The sequence below is a fragment of the Equus asinus genome, chromosome 1 (genome assembly GCF_041296235.1).
Source record: "Equus asinus isolate D_3611 breed Donkey chromosome 1, EquAss-T2T_v2, whole genome shotgun sequence".
NCBI classification, from domain to species: Eukaryota; Metazoa; Chordata; class Mammalia; order Perissodactyla; family Equidae; genus Equus; species Equus asinus.
In genome coordinates, this window is record NC_091790.1 from 169,398,448 (window position 1) to 169,416,516 (window position 18,069).

General features: G+C 39.7%; 1 protein-coding gene across 6 annotated transcripts in view; it reads right to left on the minus strand.

The window, feature by feature from the left end:
* Positions 1–18,069, minus strand: part of DOCK4 (dedicator of cytokinesis 4) — a 429,709-nt gene that overhangs the window by 110,405 nt on the left and 301,235 nt on the right. For all 6 annotated transcript variants that reach the window (XR_011503969.1, XM_070512024.1, XM_044764600.2 and 3 more), the window contains exons 23-25: positions 16,445–16,637; positions 3,955–4,082; positions 1,330–1,464 (exon numbers count right to left, since the gene is read on the minus strand). Coding sequence is in view for 5 of the 6 variants with exons in the window: in XM_070512024.1 (XP_070368125.1) it covers positions 1,330–1,464; positions 3,955–4,082; positions 16,445–16,637 (456 nt within the window). In the remaining variant the exon portion in view is untranslated. The remainder of the gene's footprint in view (positions 1–1,329; positions 1,465–3,954; positions 4,083–16,444; positions 16,638–18,069) is intronic.

Below are 18,069 nucleotides of genomic sequence, written 5' to 3' on the forward strand. Positions count from 1 at the left end.
TTCTTAGTTCTCTTTCTTCCTCTGTCTGGCGCCATTCAGCCTGTCTGTCCTCGATTATGCTGATTTGCTCCTCCAGGTTGTCTACACGGGCATTCAGGGAATCCGTATTCTGTTTTATCTGGTCCATTGTGTTTTTCATCTCAAGTAATTCTGTTTGATTCTTCTTTATGATTTCAATCTCTTTTGTGAAGTAACTCCAGAACTCGGCTTGTTTCTCTATCTTTCTCTCTACCTCATTGAGTTTTTTGATTATAGCTGCTCTGAATTCATTATCACTTAGTTTACCTAATTCCAAGTCCTCAGTACTCAATTCTGTGTTTTTATTGTTTTCCTTCCGGTCTGGGGCTTTTATAAATTGCTGGATGGTAGAGGAGCAGTTTTTTCGCATGGTGGTAGAATTCAGTTGCAGTTACAGCCTGTCGCCACTAGATGGGGGTTGAGAGCGCCGTGTTAGCTCTCCGCCTTTGGGGCAAGATGGCTGCGCCCACTGGCTTTGCTGTGGGGGAGGGGATTTTACTCACACGCGCTGGTCTGGGTTCAGATCAGTTCTGTTCTCTGGTCTCCCAAGGCCCTTGATTTATAGGGTCCCCTGGATGGAAGCTTTCCCCCCGTCAGTGGGTCTCCACTGAATCAGCGGCAGGAGTCCTGGATGATTCCCCGGTCGCATGGCCCCTCCCCCGCTCCTTCCCGACCTGCGCCGCAGCGATCGCAGACTCTAGGGGAGGGAGCGATGTTCTCTCCTACAGTTCCAGCGCCTCCGAAGGTGTAAGCAAGGTTATGATCTCTGCCTTCTTGGTATTGTAGGTCTCTAACGAGCTGGAATTATGTTTATTCTCTGAAATTCAGTTCTTCCAATCTTGTTGTATTTTGGAGGGGAGAGAATCCCGGGTCAGCTCACCCCGCCATTTTGCTCCGCCCCTCTCCAGAAGTGATCTCTGTGTTACTTCTTACAACTGCATGTGACTGTTCTCCATTTTACTCTTCTCACTTCCTCAGGCAATTCAATGGATGAAAAGAGGTTGAAAAGTTATCAAGATGACTGGGGATACAGAATCATGGGTTCATTTAAAGGGGGCAAAATAAGAGCTAATATCAAATTAGACTTTCTGAAAGTAAAAATGTCCTAATCCAAGGTCTTTTAACAAAGATACTTCTTCTCCTCCTTTCCTAGCAAAATGAAGGTTACCTAATTTATATTTGAGATGCATACAGGCCATTCTCCCAAGACCAGATTTCCTAGATTCTTACAGCAAGTCACCCTTAAAGTGACAGAAGCTTTAACAAGTGCAACTAGGCTCTATTTCATGTGTCATTGCTTTATGATCTTACAGTGACATCCTGGAACTGGAGCCGCATTGAGGAGCCGGATGGCTGAGGTCGACTGGTGATCTCCAATATGGTTCTCAGCAGGATGTCCAGCAGGCTGGCCACTATCACATCTATTTCCTCCAATACTGATTTTTCCTTAAGAGAAAAAAATAATGTGTTCAGGAAATTGTGACTTAGTATGTATATTAATCCTTCTTTAACGGAAAAGGAGACAAAGCACATTTCCAAATATACATTCAACGAGTTAGAGAACTCAAGAGCTTGACAGACCTGGACGTCATTTAAGTCATCTATGTAAATGACCTTTTATAGAAAACAAAGGCATGAGAAGTTAACAGCTTACCCAAGAGTACACAACTTGGCAGTGCAGTGGATACCTGAGATACAAATAAAAAGGTCGGGTGAGGGGCTGGTCCGTGGCATAGTGGTTAAGTTTGATGCGCTCCACTTCAGTGACCTGGGTTCGTGGGTTCAGATCCCAGGCTTGGATCTACAGCACTCATCAGCCATGCTGTGGCAGTGACTCACATATAAAGTGGAGGAAGATTGGCACAGATGTTACGTCAGGGCTAATCTTTTTCAAGCCAAAAAAAAAAAAAAAAAAAAAGAGGAAGACTGGCAACAGATGTTAGCTCAAGGTGAATTTTCCTTAGCAAAAAAAAAAAAAAAAAAAATGTCAGGTGATGCCCTAGAAAGCATACCAGACTAATTCAGAGCATCAGCTATGTCACTAACACAGCATGTGACCATGGCAAGTCAGTTTGCCTTTCTGTGCCTGATTCCTCACTGAAAGTCCCTCTTGGTTCTAAAAGTCTATGAGATATTTTTCTATTTTAGGTTGTGTTTACATTTATTCTTCTCATCACTGGTGTTGCAGGAGTCATTTCCAAAGCTCTATTTTAAGTGCTAATGCCTATTCCTATAAAAACGAATTTTAAAAAATCATACATGTGAAGATTAGCAAATAGCATTCAGTCTAGGTGAGTATCATTAGCTACAGACTGGATCTAATATCAGTGGTCATAGTGGGGACCACTTTCCTGAAGCAAAATTAATACTAACCCAGACTCCAGGACTTGAGAGAGCAACCCGAATTGCTCTGCAATGACTGTATGTCGTGGATTTGAGTTCTTATTCTATCTGCACCAGACGAAATGCTAGCTACAAATGCTCCCTACCAAGAAGAGTGCCTTTGCAAAGAAACCTTCCAGAAAGAGTAAGTGTGAAAGAGCTTTTTGGCTAGAATTTTATGATAAACTTTCTTGCAAGAAAACTACCAAGGTTTTTCCCCCAGAGAAGAGTTTCTGCTCTGATTTCCTTATCAGATAAGTCCAAAAATTGACTGCAACTTCCAAAATGAAATAGAAATAAAAAAAAAATATCACCTCCACTACCACCTGAAGTTTTCAGTTTTCTGCAGCGACTTTCTAACTTACTTTTTACTCTTAGCAATTAAGAGTTTGCAAAACCATTCTAACTAGGCATGGCATAGCCATGCTTTACTGATCTGTGTGGAGACAGTTTTAAAGCAGAACTAATGTCCTCCACTGTCACCACTCTTCTCCCAGTCCCAGATTGCCCTTGGGGCCTGGGATCATTGGGGTGCGTAAAATTCAATCATCCCTCACCGTGCTGGTCTCTATTATTATACTTACAGACACAGAGCTCCTGGCCTTTTTCTCTCAAGTGCCAACTCTGTTCCCACAGGACTGGGGCCCGATCTCCACCACTCCCACTAGGGTCCCACGCCAGCTGACTGCTGAGCTCTTTATAAGCTGATCATAAGTAAGAGTGACAAAAATGGGGGAAATGCAGCATAGTAATAACAGGGAGGTAGAGAAGCAGGAGTCTCTGTACTCACTGGCCAACCCTGCTTTGCAAAAGTTGTTACAGATGAGTATAATGCTTAATTAACAGGTGCCGATTGACAGAATTGGAATAGGACATCCTTCATAGGGGGATTTCACATCAGATGAAACCTGAGCCATGACCTGAGCCATGAATACTCTTGAGTTTCCCCCATTTATAAGCAAGCATGTGATTTTTCTCTATTTGCACTGCATCCTCTAACGCAATTGCATTGCATCAAGAGTCAGGAACACCAACAGCAATTCCCAAAGCCACAACCATTTAGTGATTACCGTTGGGGCCCAGTAATGGTTGTAGTGCAAGATACCCCCAGGCTCCTGGGACTTTCCTCTGCTTCCGCAATGTCCACAGGACCAGGCCCAAGGGCAACGGCCAAGCTCTGAGCATCATCATGCAGGCTTTCACAGAATGGGCCAGAAAAGACTTCACTGTGCAAGTAGAAATTTATTCCTGCCACAGAGCATTCATCAAGATTAAAGACACATGTGGGAGGCTTTGAGATTTCTAATTTTTCTCCCTGAGTATTCAGTTCTTTCTTGAAATATAAGTTTAGGAAACCCAGGTTATTTGGGGTTACAGCAATCCCACAGGTTAAAAAAATTCTTTCAGAGGAAAAGCATCAAGTCCAAACCAGCTGGAAATAAAAGTGAGAACCTCAGAGGGTTACTCTTTACCTGGTTTCTTTGAAGACTTTTAACACTTTATTTCCAGAAGACATTTGATGGGAACTACATACTATGATCTGTATTTACTTACTGAACTATTTTTCTTGATGAGACAAAATACGTTGCTAAGGATACGCGCGCACACGATCAGGTCCTTCTGTTCTTGCAAGTGCATGTGGAGGTGATGTAACACGACAGGCAGGAGAATGTACCTGGAATCTGAAGAGAGAAGAAGTATTAGTGTCACATCTGTAGTCCCAAGCAAACCTCGTGCAAATCCCTATCTACTCTTTGATTTTAATTGTCAAATTATTAACATATGTGGTTGAAAAGGTACTAGTTCTACAAGGTTGATATTGAAAAACAGTAGCTCCTTTCCCCAACCTGCGATTCCTGCACTCAAGAGGCCTTTGACTCTTTTATGGAAATAGGCTTATTTTTTAATTGCCTATCTCTAAATATCTAAATGGTACGCTTCGCTTGTTGTTCCCTAATTTTTCATTGAGATTGATTATCTACTGACTTCCTACTATAGCAGATGAGAATTTAGTTTTTTTGCCCCTTTTTCTTCTCCCTAGCCTCTCAAAAGCAGTTATATTACAATTTCTGGCTAAATTAACATTTTGCATTTGCTGCCGTTCTGAATTCCAACCCTTTGTCCATGACAGGATTTGTTTTGTTTTATTTTTGCTTTTCTCTCTCTGAAAGCTTTCAGGAAATTATTCCTGCTAGTTTGAAATTTCATAAGTATAAGTGCCTTGACTTGGCTCTTTACATCTATAAAGCCATGTCCTTTACTTCTGGGGACTTGCCTTGAAGTATTTCTAGGATTATTTCCTTCCCACTATTTTTTCTGTCCTCTGTCTGGAACTTTGACTACATTCATGTCATGAATCTCTTAAACGTTTATCTTCTACGTTTCTTGAACATTTTTTCATCTTTTTGTCCAACTTTCTGGGCAATTTCCTTACTTTATTTTCCAACCCTTCTATTCAATTTTCATATTTATGCAATCATATATTTAATCTACACGAGTTCTTTCTTACTTCTAAGGCCAGTATCATGGCTGTGCAACCCATGTGGTCACCCAGGTCTCTGTGCTCAGGAAAGCCCCATGCTTGGTTTAACGCTCTGCTGCACCATCACGTAATTCCTAATAATTTTCAAACAAGATGTTTTGCATTTTCATTATGCAGCCATTCCTCTTTATTTCTCTAGATGATCTCTTTTTATAGTTTCCCATTCTTGTTTCATGAATGCACTATCTTTCTGGGGCAAACAGAGATATTTTTTGACTTTTTCTTCATCCTGAATTATCTTTTTCTTTCAAGTTCTTTTTTTGTTTCTTCATTTTGGCCTCTGCCTTTCGCATTAGAGATTTTTCTCCAGAACCTGGTGATCTTTTGCTGTCCATTCATCCTTACAAGTGAGGTACTAAAATGCTAAGAGGAAAAAAAACACTGTGTGTCTAGGCAAGCTGTGGACTGGTGAAGCTTCGCCGAAGGGAGGGGAAGCAACCAGATGTTTTCATCAGGGGACCCCCAAATTTCAGAATCTGAAATGTCTTCTCGTGGGCTGCTCAGTTTCTCTAGAGAGGAATCTGCAATCTCCTCTCTGGGGAGCATGAACCCATTATCTTTTTGTAATTTGAAATCAAGAAAGGAAGAGGTTTAGTTGTGAGGCCCTGTTTATAGTGTGAAACCTCATCCCCAAATTTAGCAGTGTCTGATTCTTCTCAATCCAGGCATGTCTCATTCACTTTCTCTCGAGAGTAAATTTTCCATTTTCTTGCTAAAATAGAGGTGGGGATTGAGGCAGGGTGCTAACTGTTCCTTCTAAAGATTTTTTTAACCAATTTCCCTACTTCTAGCACTCTTAATCTTTAGAGATATCTGGTATTTTCAATTCCTGATCCTTTCTGAAACCGCCCTGAGTTGTCTGTGGTTCTACAGTGTAAACTAGTTTGTCTCTTGGCTCCACCCCAGCTCCACACACCTGTCCATGGGTCAGCCTTCTCTTGTCTGCGGGCAGTTGCCACTCATCTTTATAAAAATTGTTGACATCTCTTAAATGTTGTCATCTTCTCTACCATTCTCCTAAACTTGTGAGATTACACACCTTTAAAAAATCCCTTTACTAACTATAGATACAAAAACCTTTTTTCAAAACTTTAGCAAATAAATTCCACCAATATATAAAGTATGTATTATTTCAGGACCAGATGAGCTTCACCCTAAAAGCAAAGTTTATTTAATATCTGAAAATCGTATTTGTATACTGTCATCAGGAAGGAAAAATAAATACAGTCGATTCTTGTTATTCATGGTCGTTAAGTTCTAAAAAGTCACTGGGAACAATGAAACAGCAAAAATTGAATCATTTCTCTTAGAGGAAATATATATATACCTGTACAATCTTACATAGATTATAATCTGAAATCCTTTAAACAACTCACTCAAGCAGATTCTCTTTTGTTTATTTTACAAAAGAGAAAACGAGGATCAGAAGTGTTAAGCGACTCGCCTGAGGCTACCCCACAAACAGGGCCCAGAGATGGGATTCAAACTCTGTCAACAGGTCCCAGAGCTGGAGCTTCTTGCACGGCACTGCCCCCTACTGCCTCCAGCCTCTGGTCACCTCCATATGAGAGTGGAAATGAAGGCAGAGCACCGCCTTGTTCGACCTCAGCTAGGAATGTGTGCATCTTGCAACTCAATTTTGCCACTCTGTGCATGTCCAGAAATGAACATGAAAGTGTCACAAATATTGATTTTGAGGTTACAAGTAAATTTTCACAAGTAAGTGAATCCATCAGTAATGAATTGTGACTGTATATGTATCAATCCTCCATTAACTGGGAGTCTTACATGGATCCTGAACTTGCCATTAAATAAGTATTTGAAATAGTAAGGTGATAAGTAACCTAAAAATTGACTTATTCAGTATATATTTCAATCTTTTGAAAACAAAATAGAAGGTATGCTTGTTGTCTTGAGTGTTTATTTTTCAACAGGATGTCTCAAGCACAAAATTATTATTTATTATAGGTCCATAATGATCATATCATTTATGGGTGTGCCCACTTGCAAATGCCCAACTTCTTTCCCTGTTGTGCTCGGTTTTCTAAAAGATGTCATCTGTAAACAATTCAGATAGATTATTCTTGGTTTATAAAAACCCATGTGTCTTATAAATAGTTTGCATAAATTATAATTCCACTTGACTCGTTAAAAAAAGAAGGACAGCCTAAAGAACTCTATACCTATTAAAGAAATCAAATTTGTTAAGAACCTACAAGGAAAATTTCAGGCCCAGATGGCTTCTATGAATTCTATGATGCATTTATGGGAGAAGTCATATCAAATCTACACAAATCCTCCCAGAAAACAGAACAGACAGGGAACCCAACTGACTTGTTTTATGGGGCCAGCATTATTGATGCCAAAATTAGCCAAGATGTTACAAGAAAACTACAGATTGATATCTCTCATCAACATAGATGCAAAAAGCCTTATAAAATTTTAGCAAAATAAATCTATTTTACATATAGATATTATATATATATCTATATATAAATATAAAACACTATGATTAAATAAATTTGTCCTGGGAATACAAGGTTGGTTTAACATTTGAAAGTTAATCAATCAACGTAATTCACCATATTAGCAGAAGATCTAGAAAAAACATGCAAAATTCAGTATTCATTCATGATAAAACTGTCAGAAAGGTAAGAATAGGTGGCAATTTCCTCAAATTGATAAGAGACATTAATGAAAGGCCTACTTTTAGCTATCATAATAGTGAAAGATTGAATGCTTTCTCCTTAGGATCAAAAATAAGGCAAGGATGGCCAATTTCATCTACTCAATTCAACACTGTACTGGATTTCTAGCCAGTGTAATAAGGTATATCCATAGGTAACAGAATATCTGATTCTGTATCCTGATAAAAGCCGTAAGGAATGCAAAGCATTCACAACAGGGAAAGTGCCTTTATCAGTGTTTGATTTATCTCATTGTTTTCTTGACTTCTTTATAAGTGAGGTTTGGAGTTTCATATTTCGTTTAATGCCTGCCACTGGGCTACCAACACAAGGAGGTCTGGCTTTGGGTTTACCATCAAAACAACCCATGTAAGGAACAGGCATTTTTCACTGTAAGAAAACGAACACAAAATATTAAAATCCAAACTCGTGAAATAATCCATCTCAGGCTTAAACATAAGACTGACCAGGGAACTTAAATACTTATTTATAAACCAATTACTTCACAAAAAGAACCAAGAAAAAGAAACTGAAAGCTTAAATGACAGGAGTCCCTGCCTGGCGATGTTTAATTAGGAAGGAAGATAAAGCTTATCTGATATGTTCCTGGAGTCAGTGGGATCTGATTTCTAAAAATTCAATTTGCAACCAACTGTGAAGAAAATATCTACTGCAAAAAAGTAAGTAAGGGAAACAATTCGCGTGTGGTGTGTATAAGAAGAAATACATGACTATCCCATTTACTTTTTCTCCATTACTAGGGCAATGTCAGCCAATGCAAATGAGAGAATCGGGGTAAATGCCAAACAAGCTGACTGGTTAAAATGCTAATTTTTACCTTTAAAAGAAAACACCTGAATTCATCAAGCAGGCCCAAAGAAAAAAGAAAACCCATAGTTAAACGAACACTAACTTTCCATACACTTAACAGTAGAATCTGTTATGCAGGTTCTGCCCTTGAAAGGGTCAATACACTCATGTTCCATATCTCAGGCAAAGCTCATGGCATTGTGCGTCTTGTTGAGTGTATAAAGGAGTGGCTCTCATTTACTTTTTGTTTTGCCTGTACACACGTGTGGATAAAGCCAGTTTCCATTAGTAATTCCCAATGGATGTGGGGCTAGGAACGGGGAGAGGCAGCTAAGAAATGCTGGTAGATTTCCTCCTTGAGGTTAATCTTGAGGCAAGTCACAAACTGACCTTTTGCCTCCTCTATCAACAAAGCTTTAGACTAGGATCCTTGAAGTTAGCTTCTGTCCACAAGGGAGCGAGTCTGTGCGTCCTGTGGTAGGACACAGGGTTGCCAGCACTCTCCACAAACTAGGCCTCAGCGTGGGCTGGACATCAGCGGGATGCCCGAGCAGCTGCTCTGTGGCAGCCCCAGGATGGGGAGATTGTACACCAGGTGGGCGGGGTCAGGTTGTGGCACAGCTTTGCATGTAGCAGAGCTGCTGGCTGCACAGAAGCACCAGAATGGCAGAAAACCTGAAATCAAAGCTGGGCTGGGCCTTTGTGATCAAAGCCACCAGGCACTGAACTGCCAGTATCACAGACAGCAACAAAACCTGCAAACAAGCCTTTCAGACACTGGAGGACAGACAACACAGAGCACAAAGGACTGCAGACGATTCAGGGGCTACATTCTCATGCAGACAACGTCAGGATCACAGAGGAAAACAGCAGTGGAGAGCCAAGGAGGATCTCCGTGTGTGGCTTACGGATCTTACCCGCTGGATTTAATCCCATCCTGGCTACCTCCACCACGGGGTATCCTTCCCAAAGCAAAATGATAAGGAATGCAAGGCATCCACGACTGGGAGAGCACCTTTATCAGCGTTTGTCTGCTTTCCCTCATTGTCTTTTTGACTTCTCTTAGGAGAGATTTAGTCTCACGTTTCTTTTCATGCCTGCCACTGGGCTACCAACACAAGGAGGTCTGGCCTTAGATTTACTTCTTACTTTTGTCAATTGTGCTCTGCTCCTGATCTGGGACTCCCACACCCCATACTATTCTGTTGTCATATTCGTGATCATCTGTAGCTCAAAAGTTGCTTTTCCGATATGATTTCCTTTTCTTTTTATAGCATCATTTATTCAATAGCGATTGCTGCTCCATCCTGAGGCCTAGTACATGACCCAGTCCACAGCACTCATTCATGAAATGTCTGTCCAGCACCGACTACGCATTAGATACTGGAAGTTGGACATATAACTGTGATCAAAATAAAGCCCCTGCCCTCAAAGGCTTTCCTTCTGTGGGGAGGGAGAGAAACTGACATTAAACAACTAAATACCCAATTCTGATAATGGGGTGGGGAGGGAAGACAGGAGATTTCTTGAGACAATGAGACTTAAACTGAGCCCTGAAGGGTGAATGGGGATCAACTAGGTTCAGAAAGGAGGAGGAGAAAGTGGGTTCCAAACAGAGTGAAGTAATACAGAGATGGAACCAGGCAGGCAGGCAAGGCTAGATCACGAGGCCTGGAATATCAGTCCTGGAGCGTACTCTCAAAACAACAAAACAATGCGGATGTGAGTCAAGGAGCCAGGAGTGACATCAGCTGGGATGAGTTTTTGAAAGAGAACCTTGGCTACATAGGTGGATAGGAGAAAGGAGAGATGGGAAACACGTATGGAAACAATGGAGGCTGTTCAGACCAGGTGGTAGTTTGGACTGGAGATGTGGCAGGTGGAGTGGGGAGAAGTGGCCAGATGGGAGAGATGCTATGGAGGCCCAAGAGGAGTCTTGGTGATAGGTGGAGATGAAGGGCAAAAGGGAGAAGAGGGTTTCAAGAACAGCTCTCAGGTTTCTATGTGGATGGTGCTGCCGTATGCCAAGACAGGGAAGAGCAGGCTTGGAGGGGGACAAAGTTGAGGTTTCCATTTTAGACATGCTGAGTGTAAGGAGCCCGTGAGACGTCATGTAAAGATTTTGAGAGGACAGATGGCTACTCAGTTTTGGAGTTTGGAGGAGAGATCTGGCCTAGAAGTGCAACTTTGGGAGTTGTGTCAGCACATGGATCACTAATTAAGGTTACGCGAGTGGGATGAACCCCAAGACTCACTCAGGTCTCCCTGCTACGTGGCACCGCGTACACTTGCCCCTGCACAACTGCTGTCCTAACTCTAGTTACTTGTTCAACTTCTGCTTTCAGGCTACACTATAAACAGACCATGGACAAGGACTATATCTGTTTAATTTGCTACAATATTTCTAACATAATATCTGGAGTGGTCTCTGCCCACAATAAACATTTGTTGAATGAATAAATGAACTACACCATGAGTTCTACCGGATATGAGAGGCAACTGAAATGGAGGCTGACACTTCTGTCTGCAAATTTTAACACAGCTTAAATGGGAAGTGAGTAGGACACACATCATCACAGTCCAGTTTACAATGACTCCATCTGCTGGTGCTCGCCCTGAGCCACCAGGAGAACTCAGCTACTCCCAACACCATATTTTGACACAAACTGCGGCAGCTGCTTGTGGCACCAGAAACAAGACACACACCCTGGCCCTGCTCCCCACCCCCTGAAAATCTTTGCAAATGTGGATGAGGGATGTGTAAGAAAGGAAAAGATCCAAATTTCATCTTTTCCCCAGTACTGTGCTTGCTCATACCAACCAGTATTGAAAAGTTTAGAAACAAAGTAAGAGAAAAAAGTTTAAACTGGATGTTGAGTCGCCCAAAATGCAGACGTTGACATTTATTTTCAAACACCACAGATAACACTTAGGGTCACAACTATGATTTTGGTGACATATATTTTTCATCTTAAATTCTATATTCAGTGATGTATTACCTAAAACTCTTAATTTTATCTTGTCCCTTCTAGGAAAAGATGTAGAAATTATTTTCCAAAGAAGCTCCTTTTCAAGTACTTCTTTAAGAACTACACTTTAACGTGGTTTTAACTAATATATACTTAAAAAAATTATGTGGACAAACTTTTAATGAGAGCCAAGAATGGAGCCTGAACAAATGTGAAACTATTAAACTTTGAGCCAGTGCTCTCCAAGCTCCCTGATAGCAGAGGACACCAAGAAAGGCCTTTTCTCTTGAGTTTTTCCACTTAGAGAAAGGGAGCCTGAGGGGAACACAGCTGAGGGCAGAGAGGAGGGAGGGAATGAAGGAAGCCAGGCTGGAGGCGGTGGAACGTTAAGGATTTTTAACCAAATGCTTTCTTGAAGTCTCAGATAATTTTTAAAAATATTTTTTTTATATTGGATAACCAACATGAAACCTACCTAAAAAAATCTGAAGTCTTTACACTTTTTCCAATGGCCCTGCATTCTCATTCCACTTCTAGAGAAAAGAGAATCCCTTACTTACGCGACTCTATTAATCTTGATGAGGCCCAGGTACTACTTTGTAAGCTCTGGCATGCAGAAAAGTTTTATACAAACGGCATTTTCAAGTGTGAAAGGAATCTAATCATTTGCAATTCAAGAAAAGTCAATACTAAACTATACTTTCACTATAGTTCCAAGAAATAAAACCTACTAGGCACCCATCAACTGTAGTAAGATTTTCTTGTTAAAGTTGTCAAATGAGTAGGTAAACCATCAAATGTCTTCCCTTTATATTAAGGCCTAAAATGGAGGGGGAGGGGAGGCATTAATTCCCAGAATACGCTTTTAAAAGTCTTCTAGTTCACCGTCCTCCCTGTCTCCCTTTCTTTATTTTTTTTGGAGCCTCGTATGAAATACACAAAAGTGCTAATGGGGACTGAGGAGTATCCAGCAAAAACATATAAAACTATATTTGGCTACTTTCTTAAGAAATTCCTATCCTAAAACACCCTTTCTTGGTCTTCAGGAAATAGGAAGAAGAGAACTGTGGGGAGAAAGGAAAAAGTGAGTTGTTCAATTTTTAGATCTTAAATAACTCTGTCTGGACCCCAGATGACTTAGAATTGGACATTGAATATCAATCTACTTAGATTCCAAATCTTAGCTATGTCCTTCAGGTTTGGTCAAATGCCCTAGGAGAACCCTACTACAGGATTCTAGTGCAAAGACAACTTTTGGAACTTTCTGTCTTTCCTGGGGGGTATTGTAACATCTAAGGTCTTTTTCATCAAAATGTTTTGAAATGTATTTTCTTAAAGTGTGGCCAACTGTACCCTGTACTCCTTTCTCCGGCTAATATGAACCCCAGAAAATGAACTGACTTTCCCAGATTCTCCTCACTTCTATATCACTAACCAGTTTTTCTTTGCTGATCAGAATTAAGCTCAGAGTAGCACAATCTTGGCCAGATAGAAGTTACAAATGACACTTTCTTGATTAAAATTATAAATCCCAAATGGGACAAGAAAAAGTAGAGATAAGGACTTTACATATCAACTGGATATGTAGTCAGCTAAGGACAAAGCGTCTAATTCTTGGCCTGCCTCAACGACGCTTTTGTTTCTCAGAACAGAGAGTATGTGCCAAAGACAATTGCTGAAAGATGGGTCTTTAGAAAAGTTAGACTCAGAGAGAGATTTGAAGATGCTACCCTGCTGGCTTTAAAGATGGAAGAAGGGAGCCACAAGCCGAGGAAGGCAGGTGGTCTTTAGCTGTAAAAGGCAAGAAAATGGATTTTCCCCTAGACACTCCACAAAGAAATGCAGCTCTGCTGACACCTTCATTTTAGCCCAGTGAGAAGTGTTTTGAACTTCTGCCCCACAGAACTGTAAGATACAAAGTGTGTGTTGTTTTAAGCCATTAAGTTTGTAGTAAATGTTACAGTAGGAATAGGAAACTAACACACCAAAACTGTATCTAATGCATGAGTCTAATTTCTCCATATTTGGGAGACGCAATTCATTTCTTTATGTTTATAGTTCCTAGGTAATTTTTTACCCTCTCCCTGTCATTTGGCTATGGTAACTTCTGGGGAAATATGACAAAACTGGGGTATCCAAATTCCAAGCTCCCTAAAAAAAATCATTTCTCTGTTGTAAGTAGTAGGTTGTATATGTGCATTTTTTTTTTAAAGGAGAGATCAAAAGTGTTAACCGTTTTACCTGTTATTCCCAGGGGATTGTGGCTACTGGAACCTCTTTTACCGTGATTCTTTGTACCCTCACTATGCCCTTAATTACACAGTTTCACATTGTCCCTTTTCTTCCCTCTCCGGTTAGACATAATCTGCCTATTTTTGTGAGATGTACCATGGTCCTTGTAGGAAATCACACTCTCCTCTTAACACAATCCAAGACATCCTATCCTATTCTTTGACACCATCTATGGCATCTACCATTTGCATCGCACATCTTCTTTTCCTTTGATATCTCATCCTTCGACTGAACGACACAGATATGCTCCATCTATCCCCAAAGTCCATAGTTTCTGACTTAGAATTTAGGAGTCACTAGAAATGCTTTCCTGGTTTCCCTGTGATTTTCCCTGTGATTTCCCTATGATTTCTAGGTTTCTCTGTGATTGAAATAGAGGGTAGTTCAAACCTTGGAAGGCTCTTAGGGACGCTTGCTGTTTTTCTCCTTGAAGAGCGGCTCCTTCCTGATGTGCCCTGTCAGTCACACGTGACAGTCTCTGTTTTCTTCAATGGTGAGTCACTAAACATCAAGCTAAGCCTCATCCTCCTGGGGCAGTGACAGAAGTCTTTCCTCTCACTAGCATCTGTGTGTGCTTCTAAGTATGCCGTTGGTCGGGAGCTGTTTTTGCTTCTCCACAGGTTTACGCTTCTCCACAGTCATCCTCCACAGGGATTGTCCCACATAACATGAGAGGCAGGTTTTCCCTTCTTTTCTTCCTCCTCTGAACCACAGTGTCACAATCATAGCCTCCCAGCACTGGCTCTGAGCCTCTCCTCCAGGTCACCAGCACAGACACCCAGGGTCCACATTTCCTGGGTCTCCTGAGTCCTTCCACCCCCATCCCAATAAATAATCTCACTACCTTCCACAAAGACCCAATATCTTTTCTCCTGGATTGTAGCAGCTTTTTCTCTTTGTATCTCTTTAGTCTTGATTTTTCTACTACCTACTGAGCATCACTAATCAACAAGGAACTGAATCCACAGACAGAATACATCTCTCAGAGGCATATAATGAACATAATCTTCCCAAATAATTTCCTTATATTTGAAAGCAATTTTCATTATCTGTGTTGCTCTTTCGATGTCAGACTTTAACCAAACAAAGAATTATCTGGCCAGGGAGGCAGAAATACAGCAGAAATAACCAATTCCTCTGAGATGGGGATGAACTCTGTTTAGTGAAAGCAGAATTGGTGTTCTAGTCAAACTGGGGTGCCTAGTCTGGACCTCCGGCCTCTCCGCTCCATACTCCCTGTTCCCAACCTCAGAGGAGGCCCTGATCACTGCAGCAGAACCTGCAGGGCTCTGAGAGGCCGAGTTTGTAAATCACCACAAGAAATATCTTTTCTCCAGGATAAGATGTATTTTTATGGGAAGAAATCAGAAGGCTGAACTTTCTTTTACATTGATTGAAGCATTGTTTATTTTAGGGAAAAGAAATCAGAAACATACTAACCGTCTATCAACAGGAGAAAAAATAAACTAACCATGATTACTCATTCAGTAAAATATTATACAATAGTAAACAAGTAAATGAACTAGTAGCATGGATAAATATAAAAATAGAATATTAGTCAAAAAGAAGCACTCTATAGAATGATATACAACATGTCATCATATAAAGACTAAAAGATGAAAAAAGTTTGAAAAGATAATAAATAATATATTTTTAAAGTTATACAATAAAGGCATAGAAAATGGGAATGGAATCTCTGATAGTGGGAATGTCTATGAAGGAAGTGAGTATACACAGGAGGGCCTAAGTTTCTTGATAATGATGACTTTCTTAATAAAAGACCTAAAGCAAATACTTGATGTTGTTAAGATTTGTTAATCATTTACTCATGTGATATCCTATTCTTGCCTGAATGTTTAAACTATTTTACAATAAAATAATGTAAAAAAAGGTTTGTTGACTATATTTGAAACCCTATTTCAAAAATACTATTACACATATATGCATTCATGTAGAAAGCTAATTTCCAATAAAATCAATTTTTAAGTTTTTAATTTAGTGATACTGATGGAAACTTCTTAAAACAAACTTTAAAATGAGGTTGGGCTTTTGTTATTTATCTTAGGAAAAACCAGAAGAAAACAAGAGGCAATGGAATTTAATAACAGATAGTAGGACAAAGTTAATTTAGTAACTGATCACTTGCTGTTGGGATAAAATAAAAAATGACAATACACCCACACTCTCACCCAGTTTCAGAACACAGATTGATGGAAAATGTTTTTTTTTAAATTTTTTTAATTGCACTAACATTGGATTATAACATTATATAGGTTTCCAATGTACATTGTAATATATTTTGAATTCTGTATAGATTACATCATGTTCACCACCCAAAAACTAATTATATTGATGGAAAACTTTTAAGAACAAAAGAGACAAACAAACAAGGTTCATGTCAGGTCCCTGTAAGCATCTCTGAGAGAAAACGTTAAATTTCATTGAAATTTAAAAAAATGACATCTGTAACAAGAAGAAAAGTATGCCCTATATTACAATTCTTTGTGATTAGAACCAATTATTTAATCAATAGAGTTTTCATTCTTGCTAGAAATAAAGTTTTAAGAGCCACATTTTTGTATCTGGTTACTTATTAAATTTATTCTACCATCCAAATAAACAATGCTTTTGAGAAAGTAGTTGTCAGTTTCCTTTTTTTAATTGCTTCTGCTGACCTATGACTGCAAGATGTAAGTAATGGCTTTCTAAAGACATTATTTCATCCAAGAGACTCACCACCCTACCTGGGTTGGTATAGAGCTGGCTTTCCACGGTTTTGCCAATGCACTGCAGTTTAACGGCCTGCAAGGAGTCGTCCACGTGCACGATGGTCGGCAGACTGCCCAGGGTGTCCTGTACCAAGTTGGCCACTTCCCGGACATCAAAGAGCTTCAACAGCTCTGAGTATACGGCTGGGAAGGAGCTCAGAAACACAGCCTGAAAAAGATGAAATTTAAATCAACTCCTAGATAGGCCATGAGAAATCAGATGTAAAAATGCCCATGAGTTTAAAACTGTGACAAATATTTTTGAATGGTAGGAAAATGAACATAAAATGTTTTAGTACCTAAAGCAAAAAAGGACAAAAGGGCAATTTTTAAACAAAAAAGTATAGCAACAAAGGACAATCTTTTGAAGTGAGCAAAGGTGCAACATAATAAAAATTGGGAAATTCTGGAAAATCACTGACATTAGCAAAATGATTGGAAAAACCCCCCACAGAATCAGGAAAATGTAGCATGATCACATGGAAAGAATGCTCAACCAAGACCTGGACTGTAGTCACTTTTATTTCTTTCCAGTTTGGAGCAGCTTTCTGAAGTACTCATTTAAATCTAATTTACCTTTAAGAAACCAAACATTAATTCCCTAAAGCACTCAACTTATTGATTAAAGGAAAAACACAGGACAGGGCATCAGAAGACCTAGACTATATATAGTACCAGCTTTGGTTCTAATCAACTCTGCGACCTTAGACAAGCCATTTTAGCCCCCTAGGTTTCAGCTTCATCACCTGTAAAATGAAAAGATCATCAGAACAACCCCTTAGGTTTTTTCAAGATCTATTGTAAACTCTGAACTGTGTGTACTAAGAACAATATCCTTTATGGAAATAAAGAAATCTGATAATCATTTTTTAAGGAAAAAAAGATGCTAATATCAAATCTTAAGGGGCATACTTAAAAAATTGGGCTAGGATTGTACACCAAAACAAAGAAACTCAGCCTTTTAAAATTCCACAAAAGGAGGGCAAAGGAAGGAAAAGTCGATCAGCTTCAACCACCTAGTGGGAGAAGGAGGCATATGTTTCTATGATGCTGAAATTTGAGTGCTAGCCGGCTTACCAACGAGACCTGACACCAGCGGAAAGTAGGTCAAGTCTGCATGTGCTGATGATTCAAACAAAGAATCAAATTCAAATTCAAATTCACGGATTTTGGTATTTATCCATACAGAAGCAGCTAAAATCTATAGGAGAGCCAAGACCTGTTTTTGATACCAGAGCCATCAAAATGCTTAAGCTGCTACAGTCAACAGCTATGTTCTCCTTGACTCCTAAAAATCATAGATTCACTTGAATGAGTTTAAAATTAATAACTTGGTTTTCTCTGTTAAAGCTTATATTTATATAACCTTCATTTCACTTCGCAAAGAGCTGAGTCATACAGACGAAGTTAAAAAATAAAATAAAATGAGCTCAGCTTTCTAATCACTGAAAAATCAATGAAGTTGATTTTCCTCAGGAATCCCTAAATTCATCCATTAATTCTTTATTTATACCTTTTTACTTCAAAAAGCATTTGAATGTGCCTGCAGTGTAGGATACATATATTAAAAAGAATAAAGGATAAAGGAACAAGGACTTCGT